Here is a 17,821-nt window from a genome sequence, read left to right on the forward strand (position 1 = left end):
CCAAATTTATTAGGACATGGTTAAAAGAAAAACATTAAAACAACCTGACATGTTTTTCAGTTTAGGAGGGTTCATCCTACTGACCGAATCCCTTTAAGACTAGTTTAGTTAGCCTGTGCTATAGACAGAAAACTGCAGCAAAGAGGGAAAATTTAGATTTATTTTCACTCGGTATGTCTAAAACTAAGTTATTTAGTGAAGCAACTGCACACAGAATCTCAGCTTCATGGTGGACTCATGTGAAAATCAAATGGAAGGGAAAGGGATATTAGTCTCACGTGTAAGGCATTTAGTAGGGTAGGGAATAATAAGCATTTTTCAGCTTTTGTATCCATATATACATTAGACTATAACGTACTGGAAACACATTGACTAGTCCAGTCAGTGTCAACAACAATGTCCAGCATTACTGCCGAATCCTTAAAGCACCACTCCTGCATTTTGTTTTCAGTGTCTTCACTCTTTTTTTGGCACTTCTCTGGTCCCACAGTGCCATTTCCTGAGTGCAGCTTTTGACCGGCCCCAGGCTGATGGGTGGAGTGCTCCGTCTGAGAGCCAATATACAAATCACAAAAAATTGACTGTCACTTCCAGAAATCTGGTGTTCATAGGTGCAAACTAAGAGTAGACATCTCTATACATAACTAGCAAATAAAGTTGCACTTTGTTGCTACAGCATGTGAATATGAAATATTTCAAGTCTGAATTGCAATACGGCTCTAGATAATAAGAAAAAAAATTGGAGATTCTTAGCACATAATTTGACCAATTCATGCATGCCCAGCAGCCATCGATAAGGAGGTCTCCATTTGCTGGGAACAAGGCTCTCATAGACTTGTATTAAAAAATGACCTCCGGGAAGCTCCATGAAACACTGGAGCTGCAGGCAGACGGACAGAAGCGGAGGCAAAAACAGACGAAAAAAATGGAAGGTGAGTATCGGACAAGGGGCAGGGGATTTACATTTAAAGCACCACTCCAGCGGTGCAATAAAAAAACCCTCTGTAATGGTGCTTTAAATAACAAGCAGAAATCACAAGCATAAACCACAGTAGAGGCCACATTTCAGAATAGTATAAATTATATTTGATTTTTGGAATGGAACAAGTATCTACATGACAGTTCTCTGCACAACAACGGATCTGTAGAACATTGCTGATACACAAATACCTCTTTAACAATGACATGGATTCAGAGCAGGATGTCACAATCATAGAACTTTTAGGGAATTTGTTGCCACCCATGATGTATAGACTTGAAGGAAAGTAGCATAAAGTCTGGCAGGAGGAAGTAACGATCTTTTCAGAGAAGGAGCCCTTTTCCCAAAGGGTTAGTAAAGGTGAACAAAACATAAAATGACTTAATAATTGATGAGACACAGTATGTGTACATGCTTCCTTGCATATATACAGAACAAAATATGGCAACAACAATAATATCGATACAGTACATTTTATGAGTAGATCATTTTCAGACCAAATTATGAGCTTATTTAAAATGTGCTTTTACAAAATGCATAATGATTCCAATGTATTGTGACAGTAATAAGAAATAGGTAATTCAGAGTGCATGGAAGGCTTACCTAGTACTTTGAGATGCCTCACAACTAACTCATAAGCCACAATTTTAACTTAAATTAGGGAAGATCTTTTAGTTTTATATATATGACCAGCTTAAGACCAACTCTTACGTGCTATTGTAGTTTGTTTGTTTTTTTAGGTAATTCTTTGTATGCACACAATTGGTAGTATGATGAATATTGCACTTGTGTTTTTGTGGGATTGGAAATGCATGTTTAGACACAAAATGAAACCAGATCTGTTTTGAGGTCTACTCATTGTCATATGATTAAGTGTTCTAATAGATTCTACTTGTTTTTGTCATTTGAGGTAACAATTGTAAGGCAAACATGGCAAGAGCAAAATGCAACTTAAAGTCCGGTATCACTGTCAGTGTAAAGGAAAGTGATCTATACACCTAAACATATATGAAGGCACATATTTATATAAAAACTGACCTATTTTCACATCAAGTAAAATTGCTATAGAATGGGGTAATGTAAATGAAAATAGAAACATGCAGTTTGAATGCAATAGTAACTGCATTTAAAAGGGTAATTGAATACCTGCAGCAGAACAGTGGGAAATATGCTGCTAAAATCTATCCAATCAGATAAAATTACAAGATCTTCTGGGATCAAACAATTATAATGCATTTTTCTTAATCCTTAGCCAAGAGACGTTTTGATTTAAAGTCCTCAAAGAATAAAGCACGGCCATCCCAGTAAGTTTGCCATAAAAAGTAAAATGGTTAAAGGCGAAGTATGGACCAAGTTTCACACTAAAATAAAACTCAGTTTTCGGTGGAATTTCCCTATAAGATCTATTAAGTGATCACCATACAGTTCTTATTTTGCTTCTTGCGTCAAAAACTGGGAAATTAGAAGGGTTCACAAAGTAGTGAGCAGAACATGTAAGATAAAACTGCATGAGTAAAGAACAGAAATTGTTCTCCTTAGTCTCAAACTCCGTACATATTGCAGTATTTAAAACAAAAGTGGGGAACATTACACTTCATATGTTAAGCACCTTTTTTAGGCAATGAAGTGTATTAATTTCTATCAAGAATCGAACAGTTTGATGATGTGTTTTGAGACAACAAAGAACCAAAAGAAAAGTCAAGAATAAAGGGAAGCATAACATAATAACCAATATAAAAAATAAGAAAAACCTATACACGGTGCATGAACATATTTTCTCCCTTTTTTTCCTAGAAAGTCTTGATACGGAGCAATATATAGAAATAAATGTATCAAAAAAAGTGCTGATGGTCACTCTGGTAAGGAAGGAACACAGCTCTTTGAACTTGATCCAGTACGCAGTTGTTGTGGGTCTGAAGATATTGGCTTCTTATCGTCCTGGACCTTTCATGTTCTTTGGTTGGTATTCTTGCACTGACATCATGCTGTAACAGTCTGATGGATTGCATCTCCCATCTTTTCCTGTATTTCCTTTTGGACCCTGTGGTCCTGGGATGCCAGGAATGCCTTGTTGTCCCATTGGTCCTGTTGGGCCCAATTTGCCATAACCAGGTGGACCTTGTGGTCCTAATTTCATAGGGAAAAGAGAATAATAAAAGGTTACAACTGGAATTATAATCTTGAAGCATAATTTATATTTTTCTTGCAAAAATGTGGTTAATATTTTAGAACTCTATAAATAGGTGTATAGATGCGTTGAAGAGGTCCAAATGGCGCTTTGGGCAGATTAGGGTGTGCACATATAGTATAAGGTGAGACCAGAGTTCAGAGGAGGTCCCTAGTAAATACTTGTGTAATTGCTCAGTAGATTGGTATGACAGGTGTCATTCACGCATAATCTAATATAAGTAAATATATGTGACAAGATAATTTGAAGGAAAGGAAGGTTTTACCTGTTGCTAGGTGACTGCATAGAAGATGTGTGAAGTTCGCTGCCTTCAGTCCTTGAAAGAGGTGAGAGGAAGAGCCATGAGGCACTAGTCCTACCGCTGTGTCACTCTGTGGGAGATGAGTACTCCCTGATGAAGAAAGCTGCAGCTTTTGAAACGCGTTGGATATCGCTTCCTTACCAGCGCGACTTTGAGTCAGGACTTTAGTGATGTCACTTTCTACAATCTGTTAGCATTACCACTCAGGTCAACCTGCAGTGATCCCTAAGAGCACACCACTGGTCGGGGCTGCACTTCTGCACTTTGATCGTCTTACCAGTGAGTACTTATCTCCTGGATCAAGCTTTGCGATCCCTCGGTATCCAACAACAGGATCCGTGCACCACAGCACCTTCTCCCTTCGCTCCCAGAATAAAAAAACACGGACTTCACGCGTCTCCCACAGTGTGACACAGCAGTAGGACGAGTGCATCACGGCACTTTCTCTCACCACTCCCAAGGACTGAAGGCAGCAAACTTCACGCATCTTCTATGCAGTCACTTATCAGCAGGTAAAAACCTGCCTTTCCTTCAGATTATCTTGTCACACATATTTACTTAAATTAGATTATGCATGAATGACACCTGTCATACCAATCTACTGAGCAATTACTTATGCAACTATATACTCACCTTATACTATATGTGCACACCCTAATCTGCTCGAAACGCCATATGGACTTCTTCAACCTTTTATATATTTTTCAATAAACAGGTGGTAGTTGCTTACCAAACTAGGCAGCTGGGCAGTTTTCTACCGTGTCTAGTGATAGTGTCTAATTTACTACTTTTTATCCAGGTGTATATATACCTTTATGGGAAATATGTAGTGTACATACACTTCCAATTTACAAAGGAAACAGAAGAATAAATTACTTGAAATATAATTAAAATGTGTGTTGTTTATACTATGTCAAGATGCATGGGAACTGAAAGTGATGAGCTATATTCTAGTCCAGTCACAACTTTTTTCTTTTTAGGATTCAGGTTAGAGGTCCTGTAATGTGCAGCAGGATTTCCCTTTACAAGTTTTCCATGACTTGCTGCATGTTGCCACGTAACCGTTGTTTTAATTTTTAGTTCATGAATCAATAGTACATGTGAAGGTAAGAAATTTTGTCATATAGCTAATCAGAGAAAACTTCTTTTTCCTCCTGGATTGCTCATTCATTCTCAAAATTCTCAATTTTCAGCTAAAATCTGTATTCAGTGAGGACAGATTTTTACATTATTGACATAGATGATGGCTGTTACTAATGAGATTCTATGTAATGGGGAGAGGAGGAGAGAGGGTCTCTGTTTCTCGTTCCTCTAGCTCCTTAGTCCTTTCTCCTCCCCCTCTACATAGAATCTCATCAGTAGCAACCGTCATCTCCTATATCAGTAGTGTAAAAATCAGTCTTCACTTAGTACAGATTTTACCTGAGATTTGAGAATTTTGAGAATGAAAGATCAGTCGAGGGGGGAAAAGAAGCAGATTTCTATGATCAGATATATTGCGAAGTTTCTTATCTTCAGATGAACTATTTATTTATGAAATAAAAGTTAAAACGACAGTTACTCTTTATTACTCATCAAAAATATGGACTTCATTTATGGATAGTAACATAGTTAGTAAGGCCGAAAAAAGACATTTGTCCATCCAGTTCAGCCTATATTCCATTATAATAAATACCCAGATCTACGTCCTTCTACAGAACCTAATAAATAGTAACATAGTTAGTAAGGCCGAAAAAAGACATTTGTCCATCCAGTTCAGGATACTGTCTAAGTAGTAATACTGTCCTTGCTGCACAGAGCAACCAATTTGAGTCCAGCTTACATTTTTTTCTACAGACGTTCAAAAAATTAAAGTTGAGTTGTCATTGATTGCAGTGGGCAACACAAACATTTTACTGTAAGACTGTTTTGATACCTGAGTCCCATATGTTAACCACCACTAAAAACACACCTTCCCTTCCATAAAAACAAGTTTAGAGGATACAGGAATGCAATACCAAAAGCTCAGGCTTGGAGTTACCAGACCATAGAGAGGTTTTCTTTTAGAGCTTTCCTCATGCCTTTTTACCTTTTAAACATTTTAGCCAATAGTAGGGTAGATTGCATCCGAGTCTCCATTTCTATAGTGGCAATTTCTGTGCTACTCCCCGATGAAGCTCTGACTGTTAGAGTGAATCTATCAGAATCTATGTAAGGGCAGCATATTTTATCTACAGGTCCACTCTTCTAGTAGCCAACAAAACCAAAGTGGTGTCATTTGGTGACTAGAAACCCTAATAATATATACTGGACTCCACGTCTCTTACCTGCCTACCCCGACCCTGATAGACTGCAATTAATTTACTATACACATGCTATGTACTATACTATGCAGTTCGAGTCAGGTAAGGCTCAACTCAACCTTCTAGATACAGGTACTATCACTTTAAATTCTCTAATGATAAGTTATGTATTTGAATATTTTATGCAAATACTTTTAAAGTTTTTTCTTTTCACCAATGTCATAAAAGCAGAGCATTGTATATTATGTAGGGTCTGGCCAACATCAACTTGATCAATACATACAGCTGGATTTACAATTTTTGTACAAACTATGCTTTATAGTAGAACAACATGGATACTGTTTGTCCATAAATATTAACTTTTTATGCGTTGCAAAATAAAAGCAAACAATACCTGGTGGTCCAGGTGGACCCACGTCACCCATGATGCCAATACCATTTGTACCCTTATCTCCCTTTGGTCCTGTTTCACCTAGAAAATTAGAAAAGAATTGTACTACCAATCTAACAGTTTTCTGAGCAATGTTATCTTATATAAAATGTAGATTTACAGAAAGAATAATATTCAGGTATTTGACTGTAAATATGTATCTTTTAGATTCATACCAAATTAGTATATTTTTATTCCTATATATGGAATTTATATACCTCTCATTCCAGGGACTCCTGGTCTTCCCTCACGTCCAATCTGACCTGGAGATCCTGGTAAGCCTGGTGTACCTTGGCGACCTGGTGCTCCATCTTTTCCAGGAGGACCTGGTCTTCCCGGCATGGCAGCCATCTCTACTGGCAATTGCATTCTTGCGGTGTAATAAGCCATCCGTTCTAGTAAAACAAGCAGTATTTGGCTTATCAATAACTACTGAAGGATTTGACTTTATATCAAAATTCATGCATAACAGACCATACCATCAAAGAGTCTGATCATCTCTTGCCGAATCATTCTTTTAATTTCATCGTAATTGATAGGATCTGCCTGTTAATAGAAAAGTTCATTTTACACAGTAGGAGATAAGTAATGCATTAAGAAAAGTTTTCAGTGAACAGGTATATTCAGAAGGATTCATACATGAAACATAACTATGATTTCTTGCAATAGAGTTACTGTATGTGTAGTATAACTTTTTTCGGATTTTATAATAGACAAGCTTTGTTATACTGAGAATGTCCATTGTTGCCTATATTAAGAGCTCAGATTAATTAACTGTAGCAAAATAGAAGCTGAGCTGTGATTGGTTGCTATTGGCAGCCTGATAAATCCCCAGCGAAAAGGAAGCCCCCCCCTGGCAGTATATATTAGCTCACACATACACATAATAAACAGGTCATGTGACTGACAGCTGCTGTATTTCCTATATGGTACATTTGTTGCTCTTGTAGTTTGTCTGCATATTAATCAGACTTTTATTTTTGAAGGATAATACCAGACTTTTGTGTGTTTTAGGGCGAGTTTCATGTGTCAAGTTGTATGTGTTGAATTGCGTGTGGCGACATGCATGTAGCCACTTTTGTGAGATGAGTTTTGTGTGGCGACATGCGTGTAGCAGCTTTTTATGTGTCGAGCTGCATGTGACAGGTTAGTGTAGCAGGTTGTGTGCAGCAAGTTTTGCGCATGGCGAGTTTTGCACATGGCGAGTTTTATGTGTGGTGCGTTTTGAGTATGTGCAAGTTTTGTGTGAGGCAACTTTTGCATGTGTTGCAACTTTTGTGCATGTGGCAATTTTTCCACTTGTCCAAGTTTTGCGCATGGCAAGTTTTCCATGAGGTGAGTTTTGCACGTGTGGCGAGTTTTCCATGAGGTGAGTTTTGCACGTGTGGCGAGTTTGGCATGTGGCGAATTTTGCACCTGGTGAGTTTTGAGTGGCGACTTTTGTGTTTCGACATTTATGTGGCAAGGTTGGTGCATGTGTGGTGAAATGTGTGCTGAGGGGGGTACATGTGTTGTGAATTCTGCTTTTGGGCTCCCTCTGGTGGTTGTAGGTGGTAATGCAGTTGTCTCTGGGCTGCAATATACTGATTGCAATTCTGACTGGGGTATTTAGGTTTGCAGGACTCATTAGTCCTTTCCAGTTGTCAATGTTTCTTGGGAAGTGTTGGATCTCTGTCTGGCTTCTCCTGCTTAGCTGCCAATTAAGCAAAGATAAGTGTCTGTTTCTTTTTCTATGGCACACAAGCTGTGTGCTTGTTTTTTTATTGTATTCCTGCTCTGAGTTTAGTAGTCTTTGGAGTTGCAGATATACGTTCCACGTCTTTAGTTAGATGGAGGAATTTTTGTATAATCTGCTGTGGATATTTTTGGAAGGGTTTTAATACTGACCGCACAGAACTCTGTCCTATCCTTTCCTATTTTAGCTAGAGTGGCCTCTTGTGCTAAATCCTGTTTTCTTACTGTGTGTGTCTTTCCTCTCCTACTCACAGCCAATATTTGTGGGGGGCTGCCTATCCTTTGGGGTTGTGCTCTGAGGCAAGGTAGTATTCCTATTTCCATCTTTAGGGGTATTTAGTCCTCCGGCTGTGACGCGGTGTCTAGGGCTTGTTAGGTACACCCCACGGCTACTTCTAGTTGCGGTGCTAAGATCAGGATTTGCAGTCAGTATAGTTACCACCTACTCCAGTGAAAGTTTTCATGCTGCTCCAAGGTCACCGGATCATAACATATATGTGTTCAAGCACGTGGTAGTGTGTGGCGCATTTTGTGTGTGTGTTCATATCCCCATGTGTGGTGAGTATCCCATGTCGGGGCCCCACCTTAGCAACTGTACGGTATATACTCTTTGGCGCCATCACTCTCATTCTTTAAGTTCCCCTTGTTCACATCTGGCAGCTGTCAATTTGGCTCCAACACTTTTCCTTTCACTTTTTCGCCATTATGTAGATAGGGGCAAAATTGTTTGGTGAATTGGAAAGCACGGGGTTAAAATTTCACCTCACAACATAGCCTATGACGCTCTCGGGGTCCAGACGTGTGGCTGTGCAAAATTTTGTGGCTGTAGCTGCGACGGTGCAGATGCCAATCCCGGACATACATACATACACACACACACACACACACACACACACACATTCAGCTTTATATATTAGATGACGTAGCTTAATAATAAACTGTTAGGCTATGTGTCCACGGTCAGGAAATAACAGTGTTTTGGACACAGGTGTATTTTCTCTGGCTCCAAAACGCTGCGTTCTAATCAAGCAGTTAAATCTACATGTGTTGATTGAACCATGCGGATTTACCGCATCTAGTGAATGGCCGTGAGTGAGACTCCGCAGCAGAGACTAGCATCTCCGCTCCAGATAATTGACATGCTGCATGAGTTTGGGTGAGTTTACGCAGTGTTAAATAGAAGCACAATGGGCATGGTATTTCTATAAATCCCATCCACTATGCTTCTAATGTAGAACGAAGTGTTTTGGATGCAGCACCGGTGAGTTGTGTCCAAAACGTTGCCCTTCCTGATCATGGGCACATACCCTTAATGCGGTGTGGATGTGAGCTCAGGATCACAATGCCACTGTTGTGCATGCAGCTGTATCAATTTTGCATTTGAGCTGAGCAGCAGTACCAGACATTGCCCCAAACAAGATTTGTATTATTGTTCTGATCAGTGAGGGTTCTGTGGTTTAACAAGTTATTGCTTACCATTATTCCAGGTGATCCAGGTATTCCTGGAGGACCAGGTTGTCCTGGAGGGCCACTGGATCCTCTCTCTCCAGCAGGTCCTCTAGGCCCTACAACACCTACAGATGAACTCTTTCCATAACCATCTCCAGGTGGTCCAGGCCTTCCTCTCTCCCCTTGAGATCCTGCAGGACCCTGTGCTCCAGGTTCACCCTAAAATAAAAATGTAAGGGATACAGCATTGAAACATGTCCAAATAAAAAGACAGACATAATACATTTAGGTTGTCCTCTCACCTTTTCTCCTGGGGATCCGGGAATTCCAGGCTTACCAGACGAACCCTGTTGAAGAAGAAATATGATTTATTTAAAACAGTCATCAAATTAGCCCCTTGATACTCCATGCCTTATTCAGCTGGTGGGAAGTACTTCCCAAGTATAACTCAGGCATGGTGTCATCAACACCAAACAAAATCTAGAAAATGGTGAAAAGCTGAAACCAAAAATGTATTATAAAATTGTGCAACTTATAATTTGTAAGGTGATTGAAGTGTGCTCTGCTTCCCGGGGCTTCAGGAAAATGGCCGCGGGAGGCCGCACATGCGCAGATGGAGATCATGGCGGCCGTTTTCCTGAAGCTGAGTTTGCAGATTTAGATCTCGGCTAGGTAGTTTGGTTAATGAGTGATGATATGGTGCTTTTTCTATACAGAGAAAATCCAGTGAACTAGGCCAAGTATTACTCATACAGTGGGGTTGGGAGCCCATATCTACACAAAGGCCAAACGGGGATTCCCCTGTTCCCCTATGGGCCAGTCCGAGCCTGCCCTCAGCTTTTAGGGTGATCATGAACTGAAAAGTCTGTAGTGTTTCTCTGCTTGCTCGCTATTCTCTCTACTCTGCATTCAGTAAGCAGAACTTGACTGTCACAGCAAGAAACGAGTGCGCTGGAAGCACATTGAGTAAAAAAACACTAGTAACATTACAATTGTTGGTCAGCATATCCTAAGACATGGGATGCTGATCAGGACCACCCAGTTTGCTGTGTAAATGCAAAGAGTTGAACAAAGGAACCAGCCAAAAGTATAGAAAGAAAAAACAAATACATTTTTAAGGACATAGCATTTCTACGTTTCAATATTTTGGAAGATACTTTGTGTTCAGGAAAAATGTCAGATCCCTTTACATTTTATTTGCATAAACTGGAAAAAACGTAAAGAGGTGTTCGGCCTTGTGATATTGATGACTTATCCTTAGAATTGGAACAATGCAACAGAACTTTATCTACCATACAGCTTTTTTATATTAAAGTGTAATTGTGTCTTGGTATTCAGAGGTTAAGTGAGAATATTGGAGAATTGGTAAATATTTTAAGAGTTTAAGATCAAATAGATCAGTAATCTGCAAGTTTCTGTGAGATGTTATGTGCTTAGTGAAAACAAAAAATCAATAAAAAAGCAAAAAATGCAGGAATCAAAACATTTCTTAAAAACTTTAGTGTGTGAGCCTAGCCTAAAGCTTGTATTCATGCTTCTTTTGTTGTACTTTTTGTCAGCATTGATTATTCTTTTTATTCTCAGCTGATTCAGAAACTGTGTATCTAAAAGTTGTAACAATTTATGTGCTGATATTGTTACTGTGTACAGCAATTTGTTCCGCAGGAAAGAAAGCCATTTGCTTGCATAGATCAAACGTTTTACACACAATCTTTTTGTAACATACACACATTTTCTGATTAAAGAGTAATAACATGGCAAGAGAACAAAGTCAAGTACATAATAAGTAAGAAAAAAACATTCTTTTGCATTGTATCTTTTAATTTGGAGGACTCATTCACTAATTTAAATAGCAAATGTACAGAGCACTAGAAGTAAATGGGATGTAGAAACACCAATTCACACTTTAAATATACCAAATATTTAGCTTTTTGCATGAAATTTTAGAAAGTTCACTCATTTTTTTCTGAATTGGTGAAATTTGCAGAAAAATCAAGATGGAAAATCAAATTCAACAGTGTAAAAGTACAACCTCAGTTTCAAAAATGTTGAGACTCTGTAAAATGTAAACAAAATAAAAATGTAATAATTTGGAAATCTTTCATAGCCATATTTTATTCACAACAGGACAAACAACACATATCAGATGATGAAAGTTACAAATGTTTTCAATTAATTTGAAAAAAAAAAAAAAACTTATTTAGAAATTGATGGCAGAAGCACATCTTAGAGATGTTGGGGACAGGGTTAACACAAAGGTAGAAAGAAAGTGGTTTAATTTAAAACATTTTTCAACTAAGTCACATGACTGTGTATAAAAAGAGCATGTTAGAGAGGCATAGTCTCTAAGAAGCAAAGATAGTTAGAGGTTCACCAATCAGTAAACAACTGTGTCTAAAAATTGTGGAAAAATTTCAGAGAAATGTTCTTTAACATAACATTGTGAGGAATTTCAATATTCCATCATCTACAGTACATAATATCATCCATGTGCTCATTGGAAAAGGCTGACTGTCAATATCGATTGCTCGTGATGGGCCCTCAGATGAATCTCTTTTAAAAACAAGCATGATGCAGTCATGCAAATTGATATATGGGCTCAAGAATACATCCAGAAATCATTGACTGTTAACACAATTTGCCATGCAATCTACAAATGCTTTACCATGCAAAGAAGAAGCCATATATGAAGACAGTTCTGCTGTCTTCTCTGGGCCAAAGCTCATTTTAAAATGGAATGAAGGAAAATAGAAAACTTTTCTGTGGTCAGAGGAATCAAAATTTGAAATTCCTTATGGAAAACTCAGATGTTGTGTCCTGCAGACTCAATAGGAGAGGGATCATCCAGCTTGTTATCAGCGCATAGTTCAAAACCTTGCATCTCAGATGGTATGGGATTGCATTAGTGCCTATGGCATGAGCAACTTACATATCTTGAAATATACTATCAGTGATGAACATTATATAGAGGTTTTACAACAACATATTCTCCCATCCAGACAACGGGTATTTCAGGAAAGGCCTTGCATATTACAACAAAACAATGTTGAAGCACATACTGCATCCTTCAAAACGGCTTGGTAGAAGGAGAATTCGGGTGAAAACTGGCCACCTTCGATACAGACCTTTGTGCAATAGAAACCATTTGAAGTACTATGAAGCAAAAAACCCTGGGCAGTTGAGCAGCTAGAATACTCAGACTCCTCAAACAATAGAACAATATTCCTCTCTTAAAACTCCAGCAATTTTCTCCTCACTTCCCAGATGTTTACACTGTTGTAAAAAGTAGAGGGGATGCTGCAAAAATGGCAGACATGGCCTTGTTCCAACTTTATTGAAATGTGCTGCCATCAATTTCTGAATGAATTCTTTTTTAAATGAAAGGGGAAATGTCTTTCAATTTCTGATAAGTGATATGTTCTTTTGTGAATAAAATAAGGCTATACGATATTTCCAAATCCTTGTTGTTAGGCGCAGGGATTCTCCCGCTGCACAGAGTAGATTCCAAGCCTTGCCTGCATCTGCGGTCTCCCATCCAGCTTTGGCCGCTGCTAAGCATAGATGTCAGTCCCACCGTCTTGTTCAGGCTCTTGCTAATCATCTGGTTACTGCTGGCTCTTCAGCCAAACCTATGGTAACCAGCGGTAGGCAGTGACGATCGAATGCTCTGGAGACTAAGTTCAGAAATCACCCTACTGAGCATGCTCGTGATGTGGCGACGTCTCATTGGTGGTCAGTCGTCAGCTGCTCTGGTGATGTGGAAGCTCTGGATTGGCCCGTGTGCAAGATCCTGTCCGACTGGACATGAACTGAACATATTAAAGGGTCTCAGAAGCGCACACGGGCATGCTAGTGTCAACCTCTTTCTATGTGTGAATGAGACATTGCAACAGTATGGTCTTTGTCAGCATGTGCTCAGGGTCGGCGGTAAGCCGTTAGAATTCCGGCACCTCCGGAGACGAGTTTGTCTGTATGGATTCAGGGCTGGCGTCTATCCATTAGAATTCCGGCACCTCCAGAGATGAGTTGGTTGAGTGCTTTTGCTGACTGTGTGACCACTGTTTGCTATTTACCCCATTTGTGGGCTTCGATCCCCTGTGAGGTTAACAGGGATCGTATCTAGCATCATGTCTACTTTGTTACTGTGTGCAAGTGACACAGCTCTATTGCAGAGCATCTACTTTGTTACTGTGTGCGAGTGACACAGATCTATTGCAGAGCATTTAATTCGTTACTGTGTGCGAGTGACACAGCTCTATAGCAGAACATCTATTCTGTTTCTATGTGTGAGTGACACAGCTTCATGCATTGTTCCCTAAGTGACGATTAACTAAGTGCGAGCTTACAATCGCTCACTGTGCGTTCCGCCATTACCTTAGCTACAGGTTAACATCTCTGCACGGTGGACCCCAGGTTGCAATCGCACTATATTAGTTATTTCTATTTAGTGCGATCCACTAACCCTAACAGTACACTAGTTGCAGGATCTGGCTAGTAATGGCTGACGAATGTCAGCTTCTGCGGAATATCCAGTAGCTGGAGGGCAGGTTGATTGCACTTGAGCGTGCAACCTCAGCTGTGGATCTGACCGCAGTAACGGCACAGGCAGCCAGTGAAGCCGCTACTAGGGTTTCAGTTGTGACTCCTGTTCCATTTTCCCCATATTTCCCGCTCCCCAATAAGTTTTCTGGGGATACGTGAACCAGTGCTCAATCCAGCTGGAGCAACTGGGTTCACGTTTCTCATCTCAATGGGCCAAGGTGGAATTTGTGGTGTCCCTTTTGATGAACATGGTGGGGAGAGTCTCATTTTTTTGGGAGCTCTGAAACAGGTCTTTATTGGACCCCAGGTTACCCATGATGCCGCACTTCAACTCCTGGCGTTGATTCAGGGCTCTTTCCCGACCAGCCAGTTTGCTATCCGGTTCCAGACGTTAGCTTTCGAGCTGGAGTGGCCAGATAAGGTCTTGGTCCCGGTGTTCTGGAGGGGCCTTGCAGACCACGTTAAGGATGCTTTGGCCACTAGGGAGATCCCAACTACACTGGAGGATTTAATATCGATATCCACTCGTATCGATCTTTGGTATGCTGAACGAAGATTGGAGCAAGCCCAGTGTAGACAAAGGATTCGGTTAGCACAACATTTTACCAATCCTTTGGGGTCTCCGACTCGGACGAGCGAACTGGTGGAGCCCATGGTGGTTTCTCGGGCGGAGTCTAAATCCCGTCCCGTACATTCTCCACCAACTTGTTTTGTCTGTAGGCAGGCTGTTATGGCTGGCAATCAGGCAACACAGCGTGCAGTAATCAGCGCACATACAGAGATCTGGCAATAACCAAAAACAATAGGACGAGCTCTGAGACGTGGAATCTCTGTAGACTGCAGTACCTGATCTATCCTCACACAACTATAAGCAGCAGTGGATTGCGCCTAACAACTACCTATGCAACTCGGCACTGCCTGAGGAGCTGACTAGCCTGAAGATAGAAATACAAGCCTGACTTACCTCAGAGAAATACCCCAAAGGAATAGGCAGCCCCCCACATATAATGACTGTTAGCAAGATGAAAAGACAAACGTAGGAATGAAATAGATTCAGCAAAGTGAGGCCCGATATTCTAGACAGAGCGAGGATAGCAAAGAGAACTATGCAGTCTACAAAAAACCCTAAAACGAAAACCACGCAAAGGGGCAAAAAGACCCACCGTGCCGAACTAACAGCACGGCGGTGCACCCCTCTGCTTCTCAGAACTTCCAGCAAAAGACAATAGCAAGCTGGACAGAAAAAAACAGAAAACAAACTAGAAGCACTTATCTAGCAGAGCAGCAGGCCCAAGGAAAGATGCAGTAGCTCAGATCCAACACTGGAACATTGACAAGGAGCAAGGAAGACAGACTCAGGTGGAGCTAAATAGCAAGGCAGCCAACGAGCTCACCAAAACACCTGAGGGAGGAAGCCCAGAGACTGCAATACCACTTGTGACCACAGAAGTGAACTCAGCCACAGAATTCACAACAGTACCCCCCCCTTGAGGAGGGGTCACCGAACCCTCACCAGAACCCCCAGGCCGACCAGGATGAGCCACATGAAAGGCACGAACAAGATCTGGGGCATGGACATCAGAGGCAAAAACCCAGGAATTATCTTCCTGAGCATAACCCTTCCATTTGACCAGATACTGGAGTTTCCGTCTAGAGACACGAGAATCCAAAATCTTCTCCACAATATACTCCAATTCCCCCTCCACCAAAACAGGGGCAGGAGGCTCCACAGATGGAACCATAGGTGCCACGTATCTCCTCAACAACGACCTATGGAATACATTATGTATGGAAAAGGAGTCTGGGAGGGTCAGACGAAAAGACACCGGATTGAGAATCTCAGAAATCCTATACGGACCAATAAAACGAGGTTTAAATTTAGGAGAGGAAACCTTCATAGGAATATGACGAGAAGATAACCAAACCAAATCCCCAACACGAAGTCGGGGTCCCACACGGCGTCTGCGATTAGCGAAAAGCTGAGCCTTCTCCTGGGACAAGGTCAAATTGTCCACTACCTGAGTCCAGATCTGCTGCAACCTGTCCACCACAGAATCCACACCAGGACAGTCCGAAGACTCAACCTGTCCTGAAGAGAAACGAGGATGGAACCCAGAATTGCAGAAAAATGGAGAGACCAAGGTAGCCGAGCTGGCCCGATTATTAAGGGCGAACTCAGCCAACGGCAAAAATGACACCCAATCATCCTGGTCAGCGGAAACAAAACATCTCAGATATGTTTCCAAGGTCTGATTGGTTCGTTCGGTCTGGCCATTAGTCTGAGGATGGAAGGCCGAGGAGAAAGATAGGTCAATGCCCATCCTACCACAAAAGGCTCGCCAGAACCTCGAGACAAACTGGGAACCTCTGTCAGAAACAATATTCTCAGGAATGCCATGTAAACGAACCACATGCTGGAAGAACAAAGGCACCAAATCAGAGGAGGAAGGCAATTTAACCAAGGGCACCAGATGGACCATTTTAGAAAAGCGATCACAGACCACCCAAATGACCGACATTTTTTGAGAAACGGGAAGGTCAGAAATGAAATCCATCGAAATATGTGTCCAAGGCCTCTTCGGGACCGGCAAGGGCAAAAGCAACCCACTGGCACGTGAACAGCAGGGCTTAGCCCTAGCACAAATTCCACAGGACTGCACAAAAGCACGCACATCCCGTGACAGAGATGGCCACCAGAAGGATCTAGCAACCAACTCCCTGGTACCAAAGATTCCTGGATGACCGGCCAGCACCGAACAATGAAGTTCAGAGATAACTTTACTAGTCCACCTATCAGGGACGAACAGTTTCTCGGCCGGACAACGATGAGGTTTATTAGCCTGAAATTTCTGCAACACTCTCCGCAAATCAGGGGAGATGGCAGACACAATGACTCCTTCCTTGAGGATACTCGCCGGCTCAGATAACCCCGGAGAGTCGGGCACAAAGCTCCTAGACAGAGCATCCGCCTTCACATTTTTAGAGCCCGGAAGGTATGAAATCACAAAATCAAAACGAGCAAAAAATAACGACCAACGGGCCTGTCTAGGATTCAAGCGCTTGGCAGACTCGAGATAAGTCAAGTTCTTATGATCAGTCAATACCACCACGCGATGCTTAGCACCCTCAAGCCAATGACGCCACTCCTCGAATGCCCACTTCATGGCCAGCAACTCTCGGTTGCCCACATCATAATTACGCTCAGCAGCAGAAAATTTCCTGGAAAAGAAAGCACATGGTTTGAACACTGAGCAACCAGAACCTCTCTGTGACAAAACCGCCCCTGCACCAATCTCAGAAGCATCAACCTCGACCTGGAACGGAAGAGAAACATCAGGTTGACACAACACAGGGGCACAGCAAAAACGACGCTTCAACTCCTGAAAAGCTTCCACGGCAGCAGAAGACCAATTAACCAAATCAGCACCCTTCTTGGTCAAATCGGTCAATGGTCTGGCAATGCTAGAAAAATTACAGATGAAGCGACGATAAAAATTAGCAAAGCCCAGGAATTTCTGCAGACTTTTTAGAGATGTCGGCTGAGTCCAATCCTGGATGGCCTGAACCTTAACCGGATCCATCTCGATAGTAGAAGGGGAAAAGATGAACCCCAAAAATGAAACTTTCTGCACACCGAAGAGACACTTTGATCCCTTCACGAACAAGGAATTAGCACGCAGTACCTGGAAAACCATTCTGACTTGCTTCACATGAGACTCCCAATCATCCGAGAAGACCAAAATGTCATCCAAGTAAACAATCAAGAATTTATCCAGATACTCATCGTAAAGCAATCCCAGCGCCTGGAAAAATGCATCAACATTACTCAATGCAGAATCTCCTGGTGCAAGAGAAAACGCCCAGTCCTGTGGGTCGCCGCGCAAAAAAGAAATAATAATCAAAACCTGTTGAATAG

General features: G+C 41.3%; 1 protein-coding gene across 8 annotated transcripts in view; it reads right to left on the minus strand.

Moving 5' to 3' along the window:
- Positions 1-1,063: 1,063 nt before the first annotated feature.
- Positions 1,064-17,821, minus strand: part of COL16A1 (collagen type XVI alpha 1 chain) — a 327,454-nt gene continuing 310,696 nt past the window's right edge. For all 8 annotated transcript variants that reach the window (XM_069757001.1, XM_069756995.1, XM_069756999.1 and 5 more), the window contains 6 exons: positions 9,666-9,710; positions 9,391-9,582; positions 6,660-6,726; positions 6,399-6,575; positions 6,145-6,222; positions 1,064-3,106 (listed from right to left, as the gene is read on the minus strand). In XM_069757001.1, coding sequence (XP_069613102.1) covers positions 2,910-3,106; positions 6,145-6,222; positions 6,399-6,575; positions 6,660-6,726; positions 9,391-9,582; positions 9,666-9,710 — 756 coding nt within the window. In that variant the 3' untranslated portion in view covers positions 1,064-2,909. The remainder of the gene's footprint in view (positions 3,107-6,144; positions 6,223-6,398; positions 6,576-6,659; positions 6,727-9,390; positions 9,583-9,665; positions 9,711-17,821) is intronic.

Source organism: Ranitomeya imitator, chromosome 3, assembly GCF_032444005.1.
Source record: "Ranitomeya imitator isolate aRanImi1 chromosome 3, aRanImi1.pri, whole genome shotgun sequence".
NCBI classification, from domain to species: domain Eukaryota; kingdom Metazoa; phylum Chordata; class Amphibia; order Anura; family Dendrobatidae; genus Ranitomeya; species Ranitomeya imitator.